The 19,274-nt window shown below is 55.4% G+C and overlaps 1 protein-coding gene across 7 annotated transcripts in view; it reads right to left on the reverse strand.

Annotated features, from left to right (window-relative positions):
* Positions 1-19,274, reverse strand: part of LOC119456971 (CRISP/Allergen/PR-1) — an 80,315-nt gene that overhangs the window by 57,494 nt on the left and 3,547 nt on the right. For 3 of the 7 annotated variants that reach the window (XM_049669626.1, XM_049669625.1, XM_049669627.1), the window contains exons 1-3: positions 18,590-18,931; positions 17,296-17,383; positions 16,081-16,253 (exon numbers count right to left, since the gene is read on the reverse strand). The exons of 2 other annotated variants lie outside the window; for them this stretch is intronic. In XM_049669626.1, coding sequence (XP_049525583.1) covers positions 16,081-16,253; positions 17,296-17,383; positions 18,590-18,916 — 588 coding nt within the window. In that variant the 5' untranslated portion in view covers positions 18,917-18,931. Of the gene's footprint in view, positions 1-16,080; positions 16,254-17,295; positions 17,384-18,589; positions 18,932-19,274 lie in introns of those variants that run through there. 2 more of the 7 variants (XM_049669623.1, XM_049669624.1) reach the window with 2 other exon arrangements.

Raw genomic sequence — 19,274 nt, forward strand, 5'->3', positions numbered from 1 at the left:
GACAAACGAAAGCCACAGATGATGCGGCAAGTTGAACTACCCAATTTCCGAGTGTGGTGTTTTGGCAAACCGCCGCGTAGGCCGGGCTCTCATGCAAAGGTGGTCAAAGTTGATTATTGATTGTCCTCGCAATTTTCGTATTCGCACGATAATTTTGATCATGATGCTAACTGCTAGAATAAACGGCTACAATTTCTGCGGTTTTAAATGCTAATGAACAGTCATCCTTTTCATAATCACGAGCTTAGGGCCTGAAGTAACAGAGCTTTTTACTTGCATGATTTTGCTCCTGCGCTAACTACAGGACCAAACTTCTCTCGCGGGGAAACCGAGCGAAGAGGTCAATGACTTTCGGACACGTTTGATGCCGACGTCTCTGGGGGTGCATAGAAGGGCCAGCCTAACCATGCTTTCCACAGACATTGTAGAGCCGCAAGTGTTTTATTGCGATAGCAATTATTATGGACACTCAAAAGCAGATTTCTGCGTCGGCGTCGCCGTCGCCGACGCCGTCGCTGTCGCCGTCGCCGTCGCCGTGAGGTTCCGTAGACGTCAATTTGGAGATGAAATCGTCGGTAAGTGGTTCTTGAGGGAAGGGGAAAGGTTGGCGCTATCTTCTGCGCCCTTGAGGGAGCACGGCTCAGCGCCGGTAGGTAAGTGGTTCTTGAGGGAAAGGGAAAGGTTGGCGCTATCTTCTGCAGCCCTTGAGGGAGCACGGCTCAGCGCCAACGGGGAGGGGTAAGTGGGAGCGAAAGAAGGGATAGAGTGGAGACGCCATGGCTGGGCGAAGCAAAACCGGCAGGCATAGGCGGCACGTATCAGGCCGAGATGGAAGGCCTTGGTGTGCTGCAGAGTCTGCAGGGGTGTTGTGCCAGGCCGGTCAGGCCCGGGGTGGAGTGGGAGGCCGTGAGGCCTTCCCGCTTGTAGAAATGTCCTTAGAGGCGTGCGGAGAGCCCTGACGAGTCAAGGAACTCCACGACGCCTCGAAGTGCAGAAAGGTGGTGTCGGCCGGGGAAGAGGAGATCTTCCTCCTTGCCACAGGGGAGGCCCAGGCGGCGGAACTCCTGCAGGAGTGGGCCCCGCTGCTGGAGGTACGCCGGGCAGGCCAGCAGGAGATGTTCGATCGTCTCCGGCTCCCCGCAGGAGCTGCAGGCCGGGGACGTCGCTCGTCCCAGTCGGTAGCTGCGTGCTGCCGTCCAGCTGCAGCCGATGCGGAGCCGGAGAAGGAGCGAGGTCTCCCTGCGAGCCAGGCCTCGCTGGGGGAGTGGTCGTGGGGGGCATCCCAGTGCCACCCGTTTGTCTGGGTGGTGGGTCGCCAGGTGTCGCCGCAGCCTCAGTCCTGTGAAGTCGCCCTCCGTCACGGCCCGACTGAGGGGCACAGTGGTGTGGTGGGCGTCCTTCGCCAGGGTGTCGGCTGCCTCGTTGCCCGGGATCCCTACGTGGGCGGGGATCCAGTGCAGGGACACCGGGTGGCCTGCGTCCTGCAGCGCTGTCAGCCGGGTAGACAGCAGTGCGACTCCAAGGCTGGCGCTTTCTGGCCTCTGCAGGCCGAGGAGGGCTGCCCTGGAGTCGCAGAGGATGGCCGCTGGTACCCCAGGAAGCTCCTCAGAGAGTAGGTCGACGGCCAGGTGGAGGCCTGCCACCTCCGCTGCAGTCGAGCTGGCGTGTCTGGGCAGTCGACACTGCCTGCTCTTCTGCAGGGCTGGTGCCGTGCAGGCCGCCGTGGCAGAGCCGGTGTCCGGTACCACCGAACCGTCGACGTACACCAGGAGGTGGTCTCCGAGGGTCTCGTCCAGGAGGCAGGCGGCCGTCTGCTGCAGGGCGCAAGCGGGTGAGCGCCTCTTCGAAATCCCGGGCAGCTCCGTGGCGATGGGGACAGGAGGCCTCTGCGGTGGGGGCAGCTGTACCGCATTCGGCGGTGGGTTGCCAACCACCTCCTCGTAGAGGCGGCACAGCTGACCCATCCTTGAGGAAGGCCGGGACTGGAGGCGACGCAGCAGGCCTCTGCCATCAGGAGCATGGTGGAGGCGGTCGACGTGCCTCAGCCCCTGCTGCAGGAAGAGGAGCGACAGGGGCCATGCTCCAGCCTCCGCAAGGGTAGCGGCAATCTGGGAGCTCCGGGGGACGCCCAGGCAGAGTCGGATGGCCGCCCGGTGCTGCAGCTCCAACTTTTCGAGGCGGCGTGGCGGCAGCGCCACCAGCGGGAGGGCGTACCGCAGGCGTGATGTGGCCGCCGCCTCGTAGAGCCGCAGGGCCCACTTCACCGAGCAGCCCTCTCCATGGGCAAGGAGCTGCGACACGGCCTTGCGGACCCTGATGGTCTGGGTCTGCATGGCCCCGACTGCCGGTAGCCAGGTTAGCCGGTGGTCGATGCGCAGCCCAAGGTACGACACAGTCGTACTCCATGGGATGCGCACGCCTTCCAGCTGCAGCCGGGGAGCTGAGCGCCGTGCCGCTGCTCTCGGGTGGACGAGGAGGGCCACCGTCTTCCCCGTCGAAACCGAGAGTCCGATGCTTCCCAGGTAGGCGGCCGTGGTGTCCAGGGCTCTCTGGAGGGCCAGGCACACGTGGCGGCTTGACTGTGGCGGTCCCCGCACCCACAGGGCGATGTCATCCGCGTAGATGGAGCACTCCACCTTGTAGTGAGGGTCGGTCGGCAGTGCAGCAGGCAACCGGGCCAGGGCGAGGTTGAAGAGAAACGGGCTCACCACTGACCCTTGTGGTACGCCTGCTGCGACCGGACGGGGAGTGCTCCTTGCATGGCCCACGCGGACCCTGAGGGTGCGGTCGTTCAGGAACGATGACAGGAACCGCCGCAGGTTGCCGCCAATGCCCAGGAGGTCCAGAGCCTGCTGGACGACCGCATGTGGGAGGCCATCGAACGCCCCCTTGACGTCGATGAGGAGGAGCATGGCGAGGTCTCCGCTGGCCCTGGCGTCCTCCAGGGTGGAGACGACGTCTGCGATGGAGTCCGCAGTGCACCTTCGGCGCCGGAAGCCTGTCTGCTGGTCCGCGAGGAACCCGCAGGCGCGGGCCACCCATTCGAGCCGTGCCAGAGCAATGGCCTCCATCACCTTGCAGGCAGCGGAGGTGAGAGAGACCGGTCGGTATGAGGACAGCTCGTTAGCCGGCTTATTGCTCTTCAGAATGGGGGCCACGATGGCTGTGCGCCAGGCCTCCGGCACCTGTCCTGACCACCAGATGTTGTTGTAGCAGTCGAGCAGGCGTCGTTGCTCACTGGTGGCCAGGTTGCGGAGCATCTGGAGTGTCACTCCGTCTGCTCCCGGTGCACTGCGACGCTTGCCCCTCCTCAGGGCCATCTGCAGCTCGTGGAGAGTCAGTGGGTCCTGGCAGATGGCCGCGATCTGGCTGGTCGCCCACTCCGGATGCAGCTCCAGCAGGCAGGTAGGCGGGTTGGCAGGGGGAAGTCCGACCGGCAGGATGGCCGCAGCGAGGGCAGCCGGGGGGGCGAAGTGGTCCGCTAGCAACTCCGCCAGGGCCGCCTCGCTGATGCCCAGCGAGATAGCCACCGCGAGGACGGGGTGGCGGTTGACCTTCCTGCCGGTCAGGGACTTTAGGAGGCGCCAGGCCAGGGGGCCCTTGGAGCGGTTCTCGATGGTGGCGCAGAGGCTCCCCCAGCTCTGGCTCCTTCTGCGCCTGGCCTGTCGTCTGCAGCGGGCATCCGCTCTCCTGTATTCGGTCCAGTGCTCTGCATTGCCCGTCCGGATTGCTCGGCGCTCCACGCGTCGCCTGGACGCACGGAGGTTGAGCAGGAGCAGATCCGGGGCAGGAGTATCGGGCAGAGCAGAGCACTGGACTGTGGCTGCCTGGGCGCACTCCATGATGGCACTCAGGAGGTCACAGCCATCTTCCAACTCACTGCAGCGCTTCCTGAACAGGGACCAGTCTGTGACGTGGTATGTTCGTGACCTCGGCCTTCTCCCACACCCGGGGGTGATCAAGATGGGGAAGTGATCAGATCCCCAAGTGTCGGGAGTTGTAGCCCAGTCATAGGAGCGCTGCTCGGTGGTGAGGGAGAGGTCGATGGCTGTGCTCACCCCACGGCGGACGTACGTGGGTCCTCCTTTGTTGAGTACCACCAGGCCTGCTCGGCTGATGGCGTTGCAGAGGTCCCTGCCTCGGCGGGTGCACCTGCGGCTGCCCCAGTCGGTGTGGTGGGCGTTGAAGTCACCGCACAGGACTGCATGTCCGCCGAGGCGTGCTGCAAGCCGCACCAGGCTGGAGGGGTCCCACTGTTGTCCAGGACGAACGTAGACGCTCGCCACAGTCGTGTCCTGTCTGTCAAGGCGTACCGTGACAGCACAGCACTCCATGGCGCCGCCTACGACGTCCGAGACTGGGGTCACCGAGTGGGCCAGGCTGCTGCGGACGTAGATGGCAGTCCTCGGCTTCCCCTTCTTGTGGGCACCCTGCAGGCAGGGAGCGTCCGTGCAGCTCTGCGTCGAGCAGGTGGTGGCGCCAGAGTAGCCCGTGTATCCCGGCAGCCGCAGGTCCTCGGCCACAGTGTACACCTCCTGCAGTGCGAGGACGTCGAAATCACACCGCAGGAGGTGCGCGCACAGCTCTGCATGCCGCCGCCGCAGTGAGTTGGTGTTCCATTGGAGAACACTCGGGCGGCGACGGCATTTCCCAGCTGTGGCTGGTGAGGGATCAGCCATGCTGGTTGACTGTGGTCGGGACTGCCACTGCCTGCAGGCAGATGGCTCGGAGGGGGCTCTCGGCAGGCAGCATCTCCCCGATGGCCTTCAGGGCGAGCTGCAGGCTGGCAATGATCTGGTCCCGAGGGTCCGGGCCAGGCATTGCCAGTGATGCTGGGGCTGTGGTGGGCTCGCTCCCAGGGGTGGCTGGCGGCTGGCGTCGCTGCTTCCGTGGGGCCGGTGTGGGTGGCCGTCCGGGGGGGGGCTGCCTTCTGCTGGGGCGCCTGTGGGAGGCCGGCCAGTGCCTGTGCATAAGACAGGCCCTGCACAGGCGTTGAGGTGGCCTTGGCCTGCAGGTTCTCCTCCCGGACACCAGCGCGGACTGCCCGGCGGGAGAGGGGAGCAGGCGCTGTTGCCAAGATGGTGGCCACCCTGCGTTCCTCCTGCCACCTGGGGCAGGCAGGAGTATTTGCGGGGTGGTGGCCACCGCAGTTGCGGCAGTGGGCCGCGTTGGGGCAGCTGTCACCCTGCTCGTGAGACCTCCCACAATGACGGCAGCTGGATGGCGAGTCGCAGGAGGCAGCCACGTGCCCAAAGCGGCCACACTGCTGGCACTGCAGTGGACGCGGTCTGGACGGTCGCACCCTGAACCGGAGCTTGTAGAGGCTCACATGCTCAGGGGGGACCGGCCCCGCGAACCGGATGGTGATGGTGTTGGCCTCCCTGGTAGCAGCCAGCACTGGGACTCCCGACTCGATGGCCCCCAGCAGGTCCGCGTCTGCGGGGATGCCGTCGGCGCCGTGGACAAAACCAGTGCTCCTGCCTCGCTCGGCAGGCTGCCGGGCAGTCACCGGTATTCCCCGGAGCTCCGTGGTGGCCAGCAGCTCCTCCAAGCACCTCTGGGTGGTGGCGTCGGCGGCCACGATGTTGCGCCTGTGATTGACTCTCACAGCGGCAACACCTGGCCGCGCTGAGAGCACCGCCGCAAGAGAGAGGCGTGGTGCTCCTCTGAAAGTGCCACCCACCACAGATGGGCGGAAGAGGGCCGTGCCAATGACCGCGGGGTTCACCGGGATGGCAGCACTCACTGGTGCCCTTGCGCGGCGGCGATCGGCCTTGGACAGCACCAGCTGGAAGCCCTCAGCTGGTGGTGCATGGGTGGTTGGGGCCTCCTGTGCAGCAGCCTTTGCTGTGGGTGTGCCGGAGCCCGCCAGAGTGGGCCTCGGGGCCGGAGGGGCAGCAGGGGGGGAAGCCTGTTTGGGTGCAGAGCTTTTCCCCGCCTTCTTCTGCTTCTTGTTTTTCCCCTCCTGCCTCGGTAGAGTGTGGTGGGGGGGATCCTTCAGGAACCTCGCCGCTGGGTGGGCGAGGCCGTGCTGCGTCGGACCGGCTGGGGCTCTGTCTGCTCGGGGATCGTGCGCGAGCCCCAACGGCACAGACTCGGGCGCGTCACGAGCATCCGCCGTAGCAGACGACGCAGGAGAGCTCGCGCCAGCCTCACCGGCAGCCGGAGGAGCGACCGTGTTGATGCGCGCGCCCTCCCTCGGGGAGAGCGCGAAGGAGGCAGCGGACGACTCGCCGGGCGTCCGAGGGGCGGCGCTGGTGGTCGAGAGGAGCAGGAGAGCCGGCGCAGCCGGCGGATCGGCGGGGGCGCCATCTCGTGCCGCGGGCGATGACGAGGAGGCGGCTGAGTCCCCCGGGCGCCGGGAGATGGCGTCGCCGTCGTCCCTGCTCTCCGGGCAAGGTGGGGCGGTCGGCGGCGGCAGCTTGCGGCGACCGGTTTGCTCCTCCTCCTCGCTCTCTGCTTCGCGCATGCGTTTGCGCGAGGAGGAGGAGTCCATGGCCTCCTCGTCGTCGGATGGGGGCAGCGGGGTGCTCGCCATGGCAGCAATGGCGGCGTCCTGCTCCGAGGGGGGAAGGCTCGCTTGCGGGGAAGGTATAGCCGGCGCCACGTGTGTCTCGGTGACGGCGGGCGCGGCCGCGGCGGCAGCTGCTTGGGTGGTGGTGGCCTGTTTCTTTATCCACGCGTCCACGATCTCGGCGGCGCGCACCTCTAGTTCGCCTCGCTCACGCGACGCTTGTAGCGTCACGGGCACAAAGGTCGCGAGAGACGCGCTCGCACTTCGACGATGGCCCGCGCGCGGCGGGCGCTCTCCTGGCCTGCGGAAGCCCTCCATGCCGTTCGGCTCCGCAGTCAACACGCGAACCGCGCGTCACAGGGGGGCAAACACACTACACGCACGTCGCGCGCACAGCACCGACCACGCGATGCGCGCACGAGGCGGCACAGCCGGGGACGCGGCACAGATGTCGGGTTGGGAACGCCACTCGCGGAGCACAACACTGAAGCAAATCCACTCGTCGCACGATGCAAGCCCGCAGGGAACACACAGGGTTGCGCGTTGGGACGCGCAAATCGTGCGCGGCTGCAGGTGACGTCGCCGACGATGGTGAGCCACGCGGCTCGTGCAGCACACGCCGGGGCGATGTGCAGGCACGACCGCACGGGAGAAGAGCTAGGCGCGACTGGCGAGGCGAGGTCGTCGGAGCGAGACGCAACACAACCTCTCTCTTCGACAGTCAGGGCGAACTCCCTCGTCGCCGCGCGCCGAACGCTGTATGTGCGAGTGAAAGGGCGCGAGGGGCGCGCGCTTTCACGGGGAGTGAACGCACGGCGGAGAACAAACGCGCGTTCTGCGCCGTGCTCGCTTAAGGGCTGCAGAAGTAGGCGTCTCTTTCTCCTTTACAATCACCATATATGTAGAGCAAACGCGCCTTCTTCGACGCGCGAGAGGCCGTGGGGGAGGGGGAGGGAAGGGAGGCGACGTTTAGCTGCGGAGTGCCTATTTATATCGAGCAACAGTCACCAACGCCGCACGCATTTTGAGCGAACGCGGGCAAAACGCCGACGGCGTCGACAACAGTTCTGAGTGTTGTTGCTACAGCTGATAAAGCCGCTCACCTCTTCATTGCTATCGCAATTGATGCTTCGCCTTTGGCGAAACTGTGACTGGAAGCAGCGCTTCCATAAAGTCTTCGAAGTTTCAGAAAGGCGAAGCATCAATTCGACTAGCCTAGCACGGAGTAATGATATAGCGCAGCTGTATAAACTTGGACATGCAGCAGCACCGGCACGCAGAACGACGCGTTCGCTCAAAATGATGCGTGCGGCGTTGGTGACTGTTGCCGGAGCCTCTGCACTTGTGCCACTTGGTGCCGCAAACACCTCCCTTCCCTCCCCCCCCCCCTCCCCCACCGCCTTTCGCGCGTCGGAAGAAGCCAACCTTTCCCTTTCCCTCAAGAACCTTATCATCATCATGCGTTTGCTCTACATATATGGTGATTGTAAAGGAGGAAAGAGACGCCTACTTCTGCAGCCCTTAAGTACAGTACCCTATTCTAGTACACTGTACCTTAAGGGAGCACGGCGCAGAACGCGCGTTTGTTCTCCGCCGTGGGTTCACTCCCCGTGAAAGAGCGCGTCCCTCGCGCACTTTCACTCGCACATACAGCGTTCGGCGGCGCGCGGCGACGATTTCATCTCCCATTGACGTCATACGGAACATCACGGCAACGGCGACGACGACGGCGACGCCGACGGCAGAAATCTGCTTTGGAGTGTCCATATAATTGCTATCGCAATAAAACGGTGTGATCCGCCGCGGCGCCACACGTCGGGGGCTGTTGTCTGGCATCGGCATAGCAAATGCGTCAGGAACGCGCTTGGAACGCCGTCGCGCGTGCCAGCCGACGGCGCGTTCCATCACCGATGACTAGCGCCGTTTGACCTAGCCAAGCGGTCGACAATGCAACTACGGCTGTCACATTCGCTCCCATTGCAACGCGCCCGACGCGGCAGGCCGCACCTTTTTTTGATCCAGCGGCCGTGGTAGTTTTATCAGCTGTATAAACTTGGACATGTAGCAGCACCAGCAACGCGCAGAAGTGTTGTCGACGCCGTTGGCGTTTTCCCCGCGTTCGCAACGAACGCGCGCGGCGTTGTAGACTGTTGCCGGTGCCTCTGGCGGCGGCTCGGAGGTTTTAGACGAGATCATAACAGGACACTCGTCGAGCACCGTTGGAAGTCTTTATCCCCTTCTCGCCTCGCAACATTTTTCATAAATACGCATTTGATGCCGCAGCTAAACGTCGCCTCCCCTCCATCCCTCCCCCCCCCCTCCCCGGCCTCTCGCGCGACGGAAGAAGTCGCGGTTTCTCTCCACCGTGCGTTCGCTCCCAGTGAAAGCGCGCGTCCCTCGCGCGCTTTCACTCGCACATACAGCATACGGCGCGCGGTGACGATTTCATCGCCGCTGTACTTCATTCGGAACCTCACGGCCACGGCGACGGCGACGCCGACAGCAGAAATCCGCTTGGAGTGTCCATATAATTGCTATCGCAATAAAATGTGCGACCAAAGTAGGAAAATAAATATCGAGCAATCGGCGAATTCGCATGGGCATCATAAACATGGCGTACCCAAGAACTACTACTGCTGCCCCCAGAGGCCTTGTGTTGTAGCTATACGGCTCCGCTTGCCAAAAATGATTGCCAACAACAGCGCTTTAACGACAGAGGACCCTGCAGTAGACCGGTGTGCTCCAGCACCCCAGGCCGTCCGCGCAAAAAGGGCCCCTCGACCGCGAACGGCGCCACTGTCCTATTCTGATACACCATAGAGGAGCTTTTAAAACAAGCGTGCCATCCTTTCACAGTAAGCGCGATCGAAGGAGTGTGCTACATTAGGTAACAGAAGAGATTTAAGACCTGATATGTAACTAATCCCTCATGGACCGCAAAGAAAAGCATATTAGTAAAAAGAAAAAGAAATTAAAGCAGCACCCACTAAATGTTTGCTAAGAGATGCCACTGCAAAAAATAATATACAGCCAAATGAGAAACAAGTTTTATAACTTATCTTTCTTACTGTATGACTGCTCTCGGAAAAGTCCCGGCTCTCATATTGCACCTTTTCCACTTTGCAGGCTGCTCTTACAGGTGAGAAAGTTACTTTTCCGTGCTCTTGTTATATGTTTGCATTTGATGTGTAAATATTAGCGTCGCTGGTTTTAGGAAATTTTACATAACTTCTTCTCTGTCCTTGTTACAGCTAAAGCCTGAAACAATTTTGCTAGAATTAGAACTTATTTCAATTAACCTATGAATTAGCGGTGTCAAACTTGCCTATTGATGACTAGTTCTGGCCACCCAGTGGTTTAGGCTAAATTGGGATAGAAATATTTTTCTTTTACATAGGCTAACAAATTTTTTATTCTCTGACTTGGTAGTGCCAATAATATAATGCGGGGTGACACATTCTTATTAAAACGAGGGTAGGAGCATATCCTAGATTATTTCATTTTCATGGGACGAACATGTTCGTCTTGTGAAAAATAAAATATTGTATAATTATTAGTTTCCTTTTTTGAAAATTTTGTTTAGTGCATTCTTAAAGGGACCCTGAAATGATCTTGAATTCCCCTACCCCTTCCCCCCTTTATGCCGGATCGTCAATAAAGTTGTTTCACTCACTCACTCACGATTTTGTACAAACGTACCGAGTCGTTAGAGTAGATCCTTCTGATCATTAATGAACGCATCTAAGCGCTGCACGTCAAGCGTGTAATTTATTACAAATTTTTAAAAAGGTACATCGCTACCGATCGCAGCACGCCAATCGGCTGAGTTTCGTGAGCGATTGACGCGATTTGACCATAACGTGTCAGTGAGCTGGAGCTATCTGATTAGCTGCCCAGGGCGCGTGATCGATAATTTTTCCAACATTATGGTGAACAAATGTTGTTCGTAATAGTTTAAATGTTAGTTAATTTGTTCCTATAAAAACAAAAGTAACAGAAAAAGAATCCACAAGGGCATGTATCATGACACTAAAAGCAGTTCCGCACCACAGCAAGTGTCGTCTGCTTGTGTTACAACGTGCTTCGTGTTGACCAGAGTTACATGGTCAGTGTTGGTCTCGTTCTTTGTTTTCGCGAGCACCATGGTTCGCCCTTGTTGCGTTGTGGTAGTTGTGGGCTGCAAACGTAGCGATCGGCGACCTGTCAAGCTGCGACATCGTGCCCGTCTGCAAGGCACCAGACGAGCGGAGTGGCTGCAGCGCATCCGACTGTCGGTATCCGAATGGCGCCAGCATCTACGCGTTTGCGGCCGTCACTTTACGTCGAAGGGTTGCCACAATAGAGTTTAGCGTGTCCGGTATTCAGGTAAACGCAAGCGTAAGTGTACTTGTCGTTTTACCACGTTTTACGTGATGAACAGAGGCGCAAACGTGAACTGTTTGCACGGTGCAGCCACCTGGCGGCACAAAGCTCAACAAACACACAGCTAATATAGCAGTAACCAAGTTTTTCTACTTTGCTGCTGGCTCAAATTTTCGGCAGGAGCGTAATCTTGAACACGTTGTGTTTTTATATGTTTAAAATGTTTTACACTTGGTTACAGGAATATTATCTCTGTATTTGGCTGGTTAAGCTCTGTGGCATCAGATGGCTGGACCGTGCATGCCGCTCACGTACGTCTACGAAGCTCCTTCATCACAGCGGTATGAAGGGGCTTTAGTTTACGCCTCTGCCTATCCGTCAAAACACTCAGCTTGCCTGTGGTTACCGGAATACCATATACACGCTCGGCGCAGTGACCAGAACGCTCGCAACGCACGCTGCTTGATCGCTCTCGCTGGATATAATCGACGGCCGGGCGGCTAGCGGAGAGGTTGGAGAGCCTTCGCGCGCTGGCTCCAAGACAACCGGAAGTAGACGACAACAAGTCACAACATGACGCAAAGCCAGCGAAGGCGGAGCTTAGTCCCGATAACTCGACGAACGAATTGAGGAGGAAATGCCTGGATAGGGAGGAGGATAACTTGTAATCGTCCATAGCTCTCTTAATATGAGACGCTTCACTTAAATTGTGGCGCGAATGTTTTTTTTTTTTTTTTTGAGCTGTACCCTACCCGTCTACAAAATTTGTCCGAACTATTTCAGGGACCCTTTAAGAGAAAGGTTTATCTCGGGGGCTTCTTTGTAACTATGCGCGAACGAAGAAATAATTTTTGTAGAAAACCACTGCACCGAATTTTGCGGGAGTAGTTGCATATAAAAGTTGAAATTAAAGGCTAGTAACTGCAGCAAGTGGATTTCTAACGTATCCGGACTCTATAACTAAAGCATAAAAAAAGTGACAATTTTGTAAACTGTACTTATTCATACATCTAAAGCCGGCAAAACTTATATATTATAAAGCACCCTGCAATATACCGCTAGATTGTCAGTAACAATTTTGCAAAACGCTCGTAAACATGGCAAGTTTTACGTAAGATGTAAACTTCAATCACGATTGTCCACTTCAGCTGCATTAAGAGATGCCGTTTAGAAAACTGGGATATTTGGTTTAGTGAAAGGTTACGGATTGTAAACTTCGTGCTTAAATTTCTCATACACTTATTTCGAATTTTTGGTAATTTTAGTGACAATTTTCATCTGAATGAATATTCGCCTTACTACGGTTGCTATAGCTTACCTACTCTCTTAAATGCAACTCTCTTAAATGCAATTGATTTCATTGAAATTGGTCCCGTGGTTGTTTATTAAAAGAATTTTGCGTGCTTTAAGGAAGAACTCGAAGTTGAGCTGCGAGCTTCCTCTTAACCGCTGCAGCAGTGACACTGCCATAGGTATCAATTCAAACTTTATTGCGACATGAGTTATAAGGCGGTCGAGCGGCGTTTCCGCCGTCGCAGTCGCCGTCATCGCCTGCGCGCTGCGACGGCGCGTTCATGGCCCGCGCGCGGAGTGTTAGAAATGTCTTCGCAGAGGCCATGACGTGCCGTGCTCTTGGCTGAGAGAACGCCCTATAAGAAAATCGTCAAGTGGATGCATCGGCAATCTCCAAATTCCACACCATGTCATTCCAGCAGAAACACAAGCTGTGCAGCTGTATGCACACAGTGGCCTGAGCGGAACAAGTAGTAAAAGTTAATCTACTAACGCCGACGGTTTCCTTTTGTCTCATCTCGTTACAGTAGAGAGATGGGATGTCTACAACGCCGCTGACGGTGGTGCTCATTACTTTAGCGCTATGGAGCACATTGTAGCGCTTCTTCTTCTTCTTCTTTCTGGGGTTTTACGTGCCAAAACAAATTCTGAGGCACGCCGTAGTGGAGGTCTCCGGATTAATTTTGACCACCTGGGGTGCTTTAACGTGCACTACAACGAAAGCACAGGGGCGTTTTTGCGTTTCGCCTCCATCAAAATGTGGCCGCCGGGGCCGGGATTCGATCCTGCGACATCGTGCTCAGCAGCGCAACACCTTAGCTGACTGAGCCACCCCGGCGGGTCATTGTAGCGCAAAGTGCTGTTTGTGCTGCGCAGCAGCATTTGTATCACACGCTGCGCTGCGACAAAATGTGGCCGTGGTGGTTTCTTAGAACGCCGTCCTAATACCCGTGCCACACGGGCAAAGTAAAGTGCACTTTGAGCGAGTGCACTTCAGCGCGTTGAGTGTCACTTTGGTGGCGCGCTGCTACACGAGAAAGAAAAGTGTTCTTTCAAATTGATGGCCAGGCCATCGGGGGTCAGACGGGAAAGCATATATTTGTTAATATAAAAATGTGTGCACGAAACAGTTTACTATAGTTCCAAACAACATTTACAATCCACCTTTACAAGCACCGGCAACGACGGCAATTTCACCAGTCACAGTCAGAACGACTCGATCCGCCAAACAACTGCGCAGTCATTACCCGGCGTGGTCGTGAACAGCCCGAGAGCGAGATAGTTTTTTGCTGGTCTTAATTTTTTTTGCGGTGTGGCACATTTTATTATCTTGAAACGGTCGCAATTTAAAACAATGTTATTAAAAATTACTCCTGACTCTTCTTTCAATATCACTTTATGTATCTTCGAAGCATTGCTAACGAGGCTACACACTTCGCCGCCGCGAAGTGAGTTCGCCGAACACACTCGCCGGCGAGTGCACTCTGCAGTGAGTGTCACTAAGCGTTCCCGTGTAGCAGCCTGCGAATGACACTAGCCGCAAAGTGCACTCGCTCAAAGTGCACTTTACTTTGCCCGCGTGGCACGGGTATAAGAACTCGAGCGCTACACTAAACCTGCTATCACTTTCTTTGCTTCGCCCTTCTCATTATCTCGCCTTCACCGATTTCTATGCCTTTTTCTAGTGTGTTTTACTCATCCGTTTTGCGAAAAGTTGCAGCCTACTAGGTGCCCGACCTCGAACTACAGCTTTCGTGATTTGCAGTGCGCCACCGTACATTCGAGGTCATGATTAAAGGGGCCCTGAACCACTTTTTATCGAAGTGGAGAAAGACAGTTGAAGTGAAAATAGGCTATTTGAGAAATACTTCACCGCAAATAGTACTTGAATGCGTTCAGCAGAAGCGGAGTTATTGGCAATCAAACGCGGCCTCTGCTGTGCTCCCGTTCCTTCTTCAATGCCTTGCACTGCGAAGGCTACAGCGGAGGGGGACGTGGCCACAGCGCTCCGTCTTTGAAATGTCACTATGGCGCGCAGTTTAAATTTCATTTTGGATGCTAACGTAGACGCCACGACGTCCAATTTTGGTGCCTACGAGGCGCTAAACATAAGCCAAAGGCGGTTGTCCTCAGCAAGCCGCAGTGGGCTTCGGCAGTGGACTCGCGGCGGCACCTCGCGGCGGCAGCGGCGTAGGCCACCGCAGCAACCAAGAGCAGCCGCGTATAGGAATGTGCTTTATTACTAAATAAGGTACCCAGAAAAGAAGGAGAATCATAGCTTCTGTTGAAACGAGAGCATTTGAGAGAAAGGTGACTTCACGCTCCGCCTGCGAGCTCCATGCCCCGCGTATGACAGCAAAACTTGGCTGAGATATTTACAGCAGCGTATGGCTACCAGCGGACTATGATATTTCACCAAACCTGAGGGTTTGTTCAGGGCCCCTTAAAGGGGAACGGTGCGAGTGGGGGGCGCTTCGAAAATAGCAGTGAGCCGATGTAGAAATTTCTACATTCAGGATTACAGCATTCATTAAGATTTTCTGGGGATATTGTTACGACGATTTGACGTGTTGAGGTAGGATCGGTCTCGATCTTCTCGGCCTTTTTCCGACGTCGATATCTGGCAATAAATGGGTCGTTGTCGTGGCTGATTACGCGACCCAGTATGCGATCACGCGAGCTTTGCGCACAAGCTGTCAACTGAGGTGGCAGATTTCCTTCTACATGACGTCATCCTCCATCAGGGCGCATTCCGGCAGCTCCTCACTGATTGCGGCCGCGCATCTACTTGTCCCGCGTTATGGAAGGCCTACTTCGCTCCTGTTCTGCCGAGCACAAGCCTTCCATTGCCTAATACCCGCAGATAAACGGACTCACGGAGCGGCTCAATCGCACGTTGAAAGAATTGCTATGTACGTTTCTGACGAGCACAGTGATAGGGAGTGCACGTTACCCTTCGTGACCTTCGCATATAATTCGTCCCATCACGTGACCCCTGGCTTTCATCCTCTTTTTGTTCGGCCGCCACCCTACTTTGCCCCGTGACACATTGCTTCCTTCCTCGAAGAACACTCTCTTTGAATAGGCTCAATACGTCTTTGCCCGTGCTCACACGTACAGCACGCCACATTGCCGGCTCCCGGCTCACTGAGTCTCAGGCCGCACAGAAGATCCGGTAGGACAGCCGACATCGGGACGACCGATTTCCTCCCGGCTCCGTTGTCCTCCTATCGACGCTGTGTCGCCGCATCGGCTTGTCTAAAAAGCTGCTGCCGCGTTACACACGCAGCAGTCACAGTGTAAGCTGGTGGAGCAGCTCAAGAGTAGTTCCAATTTCGGCACCACGCACAACAGGGTCTTCGCGGCAGTCTGTTCGTCTCGATTTTGACGAGAACGATCTGAACTGCCCACCCGGCGTCGGTGTCGACGGCGAGAATACGTGGCGCACATCTAACAACGGGATAGCGTTGATTGCGCGCCTCGTCTGAATCGCATCTCGTCGCACGCGGCGGTTGCAGGCACGCTAACCAGACGGCGCTACCATACTGACGGAGGCTCGGGTCGTCTGCGCCTGCGTTGCGCCTGGGCGCATATCAAGGGAATTTTTCTTCTGCCTGATAGCAAGCGCTTGCGTGGCTCAGTGGTAAAGTATCCGACTCCCACGCAGCGGGCCTGGGCTCGATCTCAGTGGAGGGCGGGCACTTTTTTTCGCATTTCCGCGATAGCCGTTACGGGGCGGCGGTGGCATCATCGCGACCAGAAACGGCTCACGCTGTAAAAAGGTGCCTCACGGTGTAACACGCTGAAAGCGTAATATTTTGTTATTTAAAGTAACATAGAATGTCGTCATCATCTTATTTTATCTCGCAAGCCCAATTTTGCGATCTGTAATTAAATTGATGTGTTCTCACCTGAGTGAAACTTTCGGCTCCATGAATTGTTCTCAACGGTGTACTTGAACCTGCGATGGGAACCCTGAGCGACTCGTTAAACATGTTCCCTATGCATCCTTCCCAGTCAGGGCTGTCGTCCTCAGAATCCGTGTGCATGACGTAATGGGTGCGGCCGACGGTCGGGAATTTCCCTGTATTAACGCAAGTTGAAAAAAAAAGAAAGCACCAGATTAGGAAGTGAAAGATTCTTCATTTTTAACCTTTCGGTGATGGAACAAGCACGATATTTCGCTTCCACTACTGTGATATAGCATGACATGATGCGCGACCAATTGGCCTAGTAAGCTGCTACACGATTACTGATTCATATGCATAGTTGCCTCACGTATTCAAGCATGACGCGCCAGGGTCCCGCGTAGCGCTCTGCCAAAACATTTAGAGCGCAGCTTTTAGGCACCGTTCCTGCGGCGAGCGTCGGCGTTGACGTCGTCACTTATTGTAACCGAGCGAACGAGCACAGTGAAATATAAAAGCGAACGCGGAGTGCAGCAGGGGATGAAAGACGCGAGGAGTAAAGCGGAGAGGAGGATGCAGCAGAACCATGAGGCGGAAAGCGAAGGAGGGTATGGCGAAAGCGTGAGAAGAAAAAAACCTAGTGCTGCGACGATGACTACGAGATGGCGCCCGAGTAGCGCACATCGTGTGGGACGTTCGACGGCGACTGCTGTGAATTGCACCCACGCGCCACCCTCGCGCTGCCTCTCGCGATCTCCAGATTAGCGAGGCAGTTGGGCCAAACTACGTTCCATTTGCAACGTGCCGCACGAGACAGATTGTCTGCATCAGCCAATATATCGCGAAGTGAAAACACGTATAGAGCAGCGCTCTATACGTGTTTGTGCTTAGCAGCCCAACACCATAGCCACTAAGCAACCACGGTGGGTTGAGGTTTCCGGAAATAGGAACTACTTTGCGTGCTGACCAGCCGCAATATCAACTGAGCGTACACTGTTGATCGCGCATTTATTATGACTGTGGAGATAGTGACCGATGAACTGTTTAGGGAGGAATGAACAAGCTACGTTTTCTCTTGTTAAATGAACGTTGATGAAAATGCCCATTGAAACATCTTTCTTAATGACACGTACGACCAGGCGAAAAACGCTTGAGACAGCTAAAAGCAAGGTGTTATATCACATGATTGACTGAACGGTCATGATTGGTTTAACGTACCGATTTTCATACACGAGGGACAGGTTGGCTGGTTAGTGCAAAGTTCGGCATAGGCCTGCGCCACTCTTGCGAGATCGTCGTCCCATTCCTGCAAGGCACATCATCCATATAATAGTTTCCATACGTATACGAAACTTGTAAGAAATAAAAAAAATCGCAATTAATTGGGGCATGACGAGTTTACCATCATTCACAAAACTGCTGGCGCGTCCACGTATAGGAAATAAAATGCAATTCCACCAACGGCGTATCGCCTTCCTGCATTTCAAACTATGACGCGCTCAGCACACCGCATACTTTTCTGGTATTTTCAGGAGTGGGGAACACTTTGTAATACTAGTAACATAACTTCGTTCTATTGTCGCTTAGTTAACGAATGTTTACCGCCGGAAGTCAGTAGAATCCGCTGTAGATTAGAAGAATGACAACCATTATATCCGCAGTTAGAGTTATGAATATCTGTACAGTTTTAGTGAAAAATGATTGCTCATGTGGGTGGAAAACCAAAAGTAGGACGTAGACAATTGGTACGTGCGTTCAACCAAGGTGGCATGGACAGGCATGCACTGTTTTTTACAAGTCTGGCCTCCGCGAGGCATAAGAAGAAATGAACGCGTCTTTTAGGATCGAACGCTTGACCAATATGCCATTTGCAGTGAGTTATGTGTTTGTTGCACTCTGCAAATGGTCTCAAGCGATGCCTACCTTTTTTCTCGGGCATGTTCCGTGAACTACTGTTTGGTTTAGTTGAAAGCCCACAACTTGTAATTTTTTAATTTAATGCATTTATATACGAAGGAATATCTTTCAAATGAAGGGTCGATGGATCGCATCTAAACCAGCACCGAGACCTTAAATGACGGCACTCATGAAGTTGCTCTAGTTAAGTTCGCTTCTATGATCTGATGATAAGGGTAAAAGCTCTGGTAGCATTACTCGTGCAGGAAAAAAAGAAAGAGAAGACTCAAGACCATTTTAAGAATCGAATGTGCTTGGACCATGGTAGTACTGCGTTTCGCAACGAGGCTGTAGCAACGAGGGTGTTGCTACAGTACCTGAAGTCAACAGGTCTCTGCGACTGTTTCTAGGTGCGCACATTCAAGTGAGCACGCAGCTAGTGCTCTTTCTCTCGTTCCTTCCCTCTCTCTCTCTCTCTTCGCCCCTTTATCCCCTTCTCCCTGTGCAGGGTAGCGAACTGGACCTGCATCTGGTTAGGCTCCCAGCTTTCCTAGTTCTCACTCTATATCTCACCCGTACAAAGCCATGGGGAAGCTAAGCATGGATGTAGCCTCACCATTTCCAGCATGTTGGAAGCACGGGGCAGCCACGAGCAGCAATATCCCATTGCGATTTGACTCCGGAAGCGGTTGTGTGTGGCGAGGATGATTCTCTTGTCGGCGTCTTCGATGCCCGAGTCAACAGCGCGGCAGGTGATCGGGCGCTGCCGGCACAGTATGTGATCTTCGCTGTATCGCCTATAGATGCTCTCACAGTGGCTGCTGCCTTGATCGCTGCTGAACACTACGTGGGTCTCGGCCACTGGCACGCTCAGTGCGAAAACAATTATCATCACCATTCTTGTGACCTGTGACTGGGTCGGCATACCTCTGTAGATCTTCATTATTGAATCTACGCGACACGACAGAAATGCAGGGGGGGGGGGGGGGGGAGAAGCAGGCCACTAAATTATTGGTGTGTTGTCGCACAAAGGAAAATGTTGTACTCTCATCATTTGTCATTGTCTTAGTTCAGTCATTATGATTCGTCGTCTTGTTCTTTCTTTCCGCTTTACTTCCCTTCTTTCTATTTTACATTTTTACTTCTACCATCTCCTTCCTTAAGAGTTAGCAGGCGTCGTGATCCTTCCGGTAGTAGCTGCCAGCCTGCTTATTCATTTTCTTTCCTCTCGGCCAATTGTATAAATATTTTCAAACTGAATAATAATTAACAAATCAACAAACAAATCAATCAATTAATCA

The sequence above is a fragment of the Dermacentor silvarum genome, chromosome 6, assembly GCF_013339745.2.
Source record: "Dermacentor silvarum isolate Dsil-2018 chromosome 6, BIME_Dsil_1.4, whole genome shotgun sequence".
In the NCBI taxonomy this organism is placed as follows: domain Eukaryota; kingdom Metazoa; phylum Arthropoda; class Arachnida; order Ixodida; family Ixodidae; genus Dermacentor; species Dermacentor silvarum.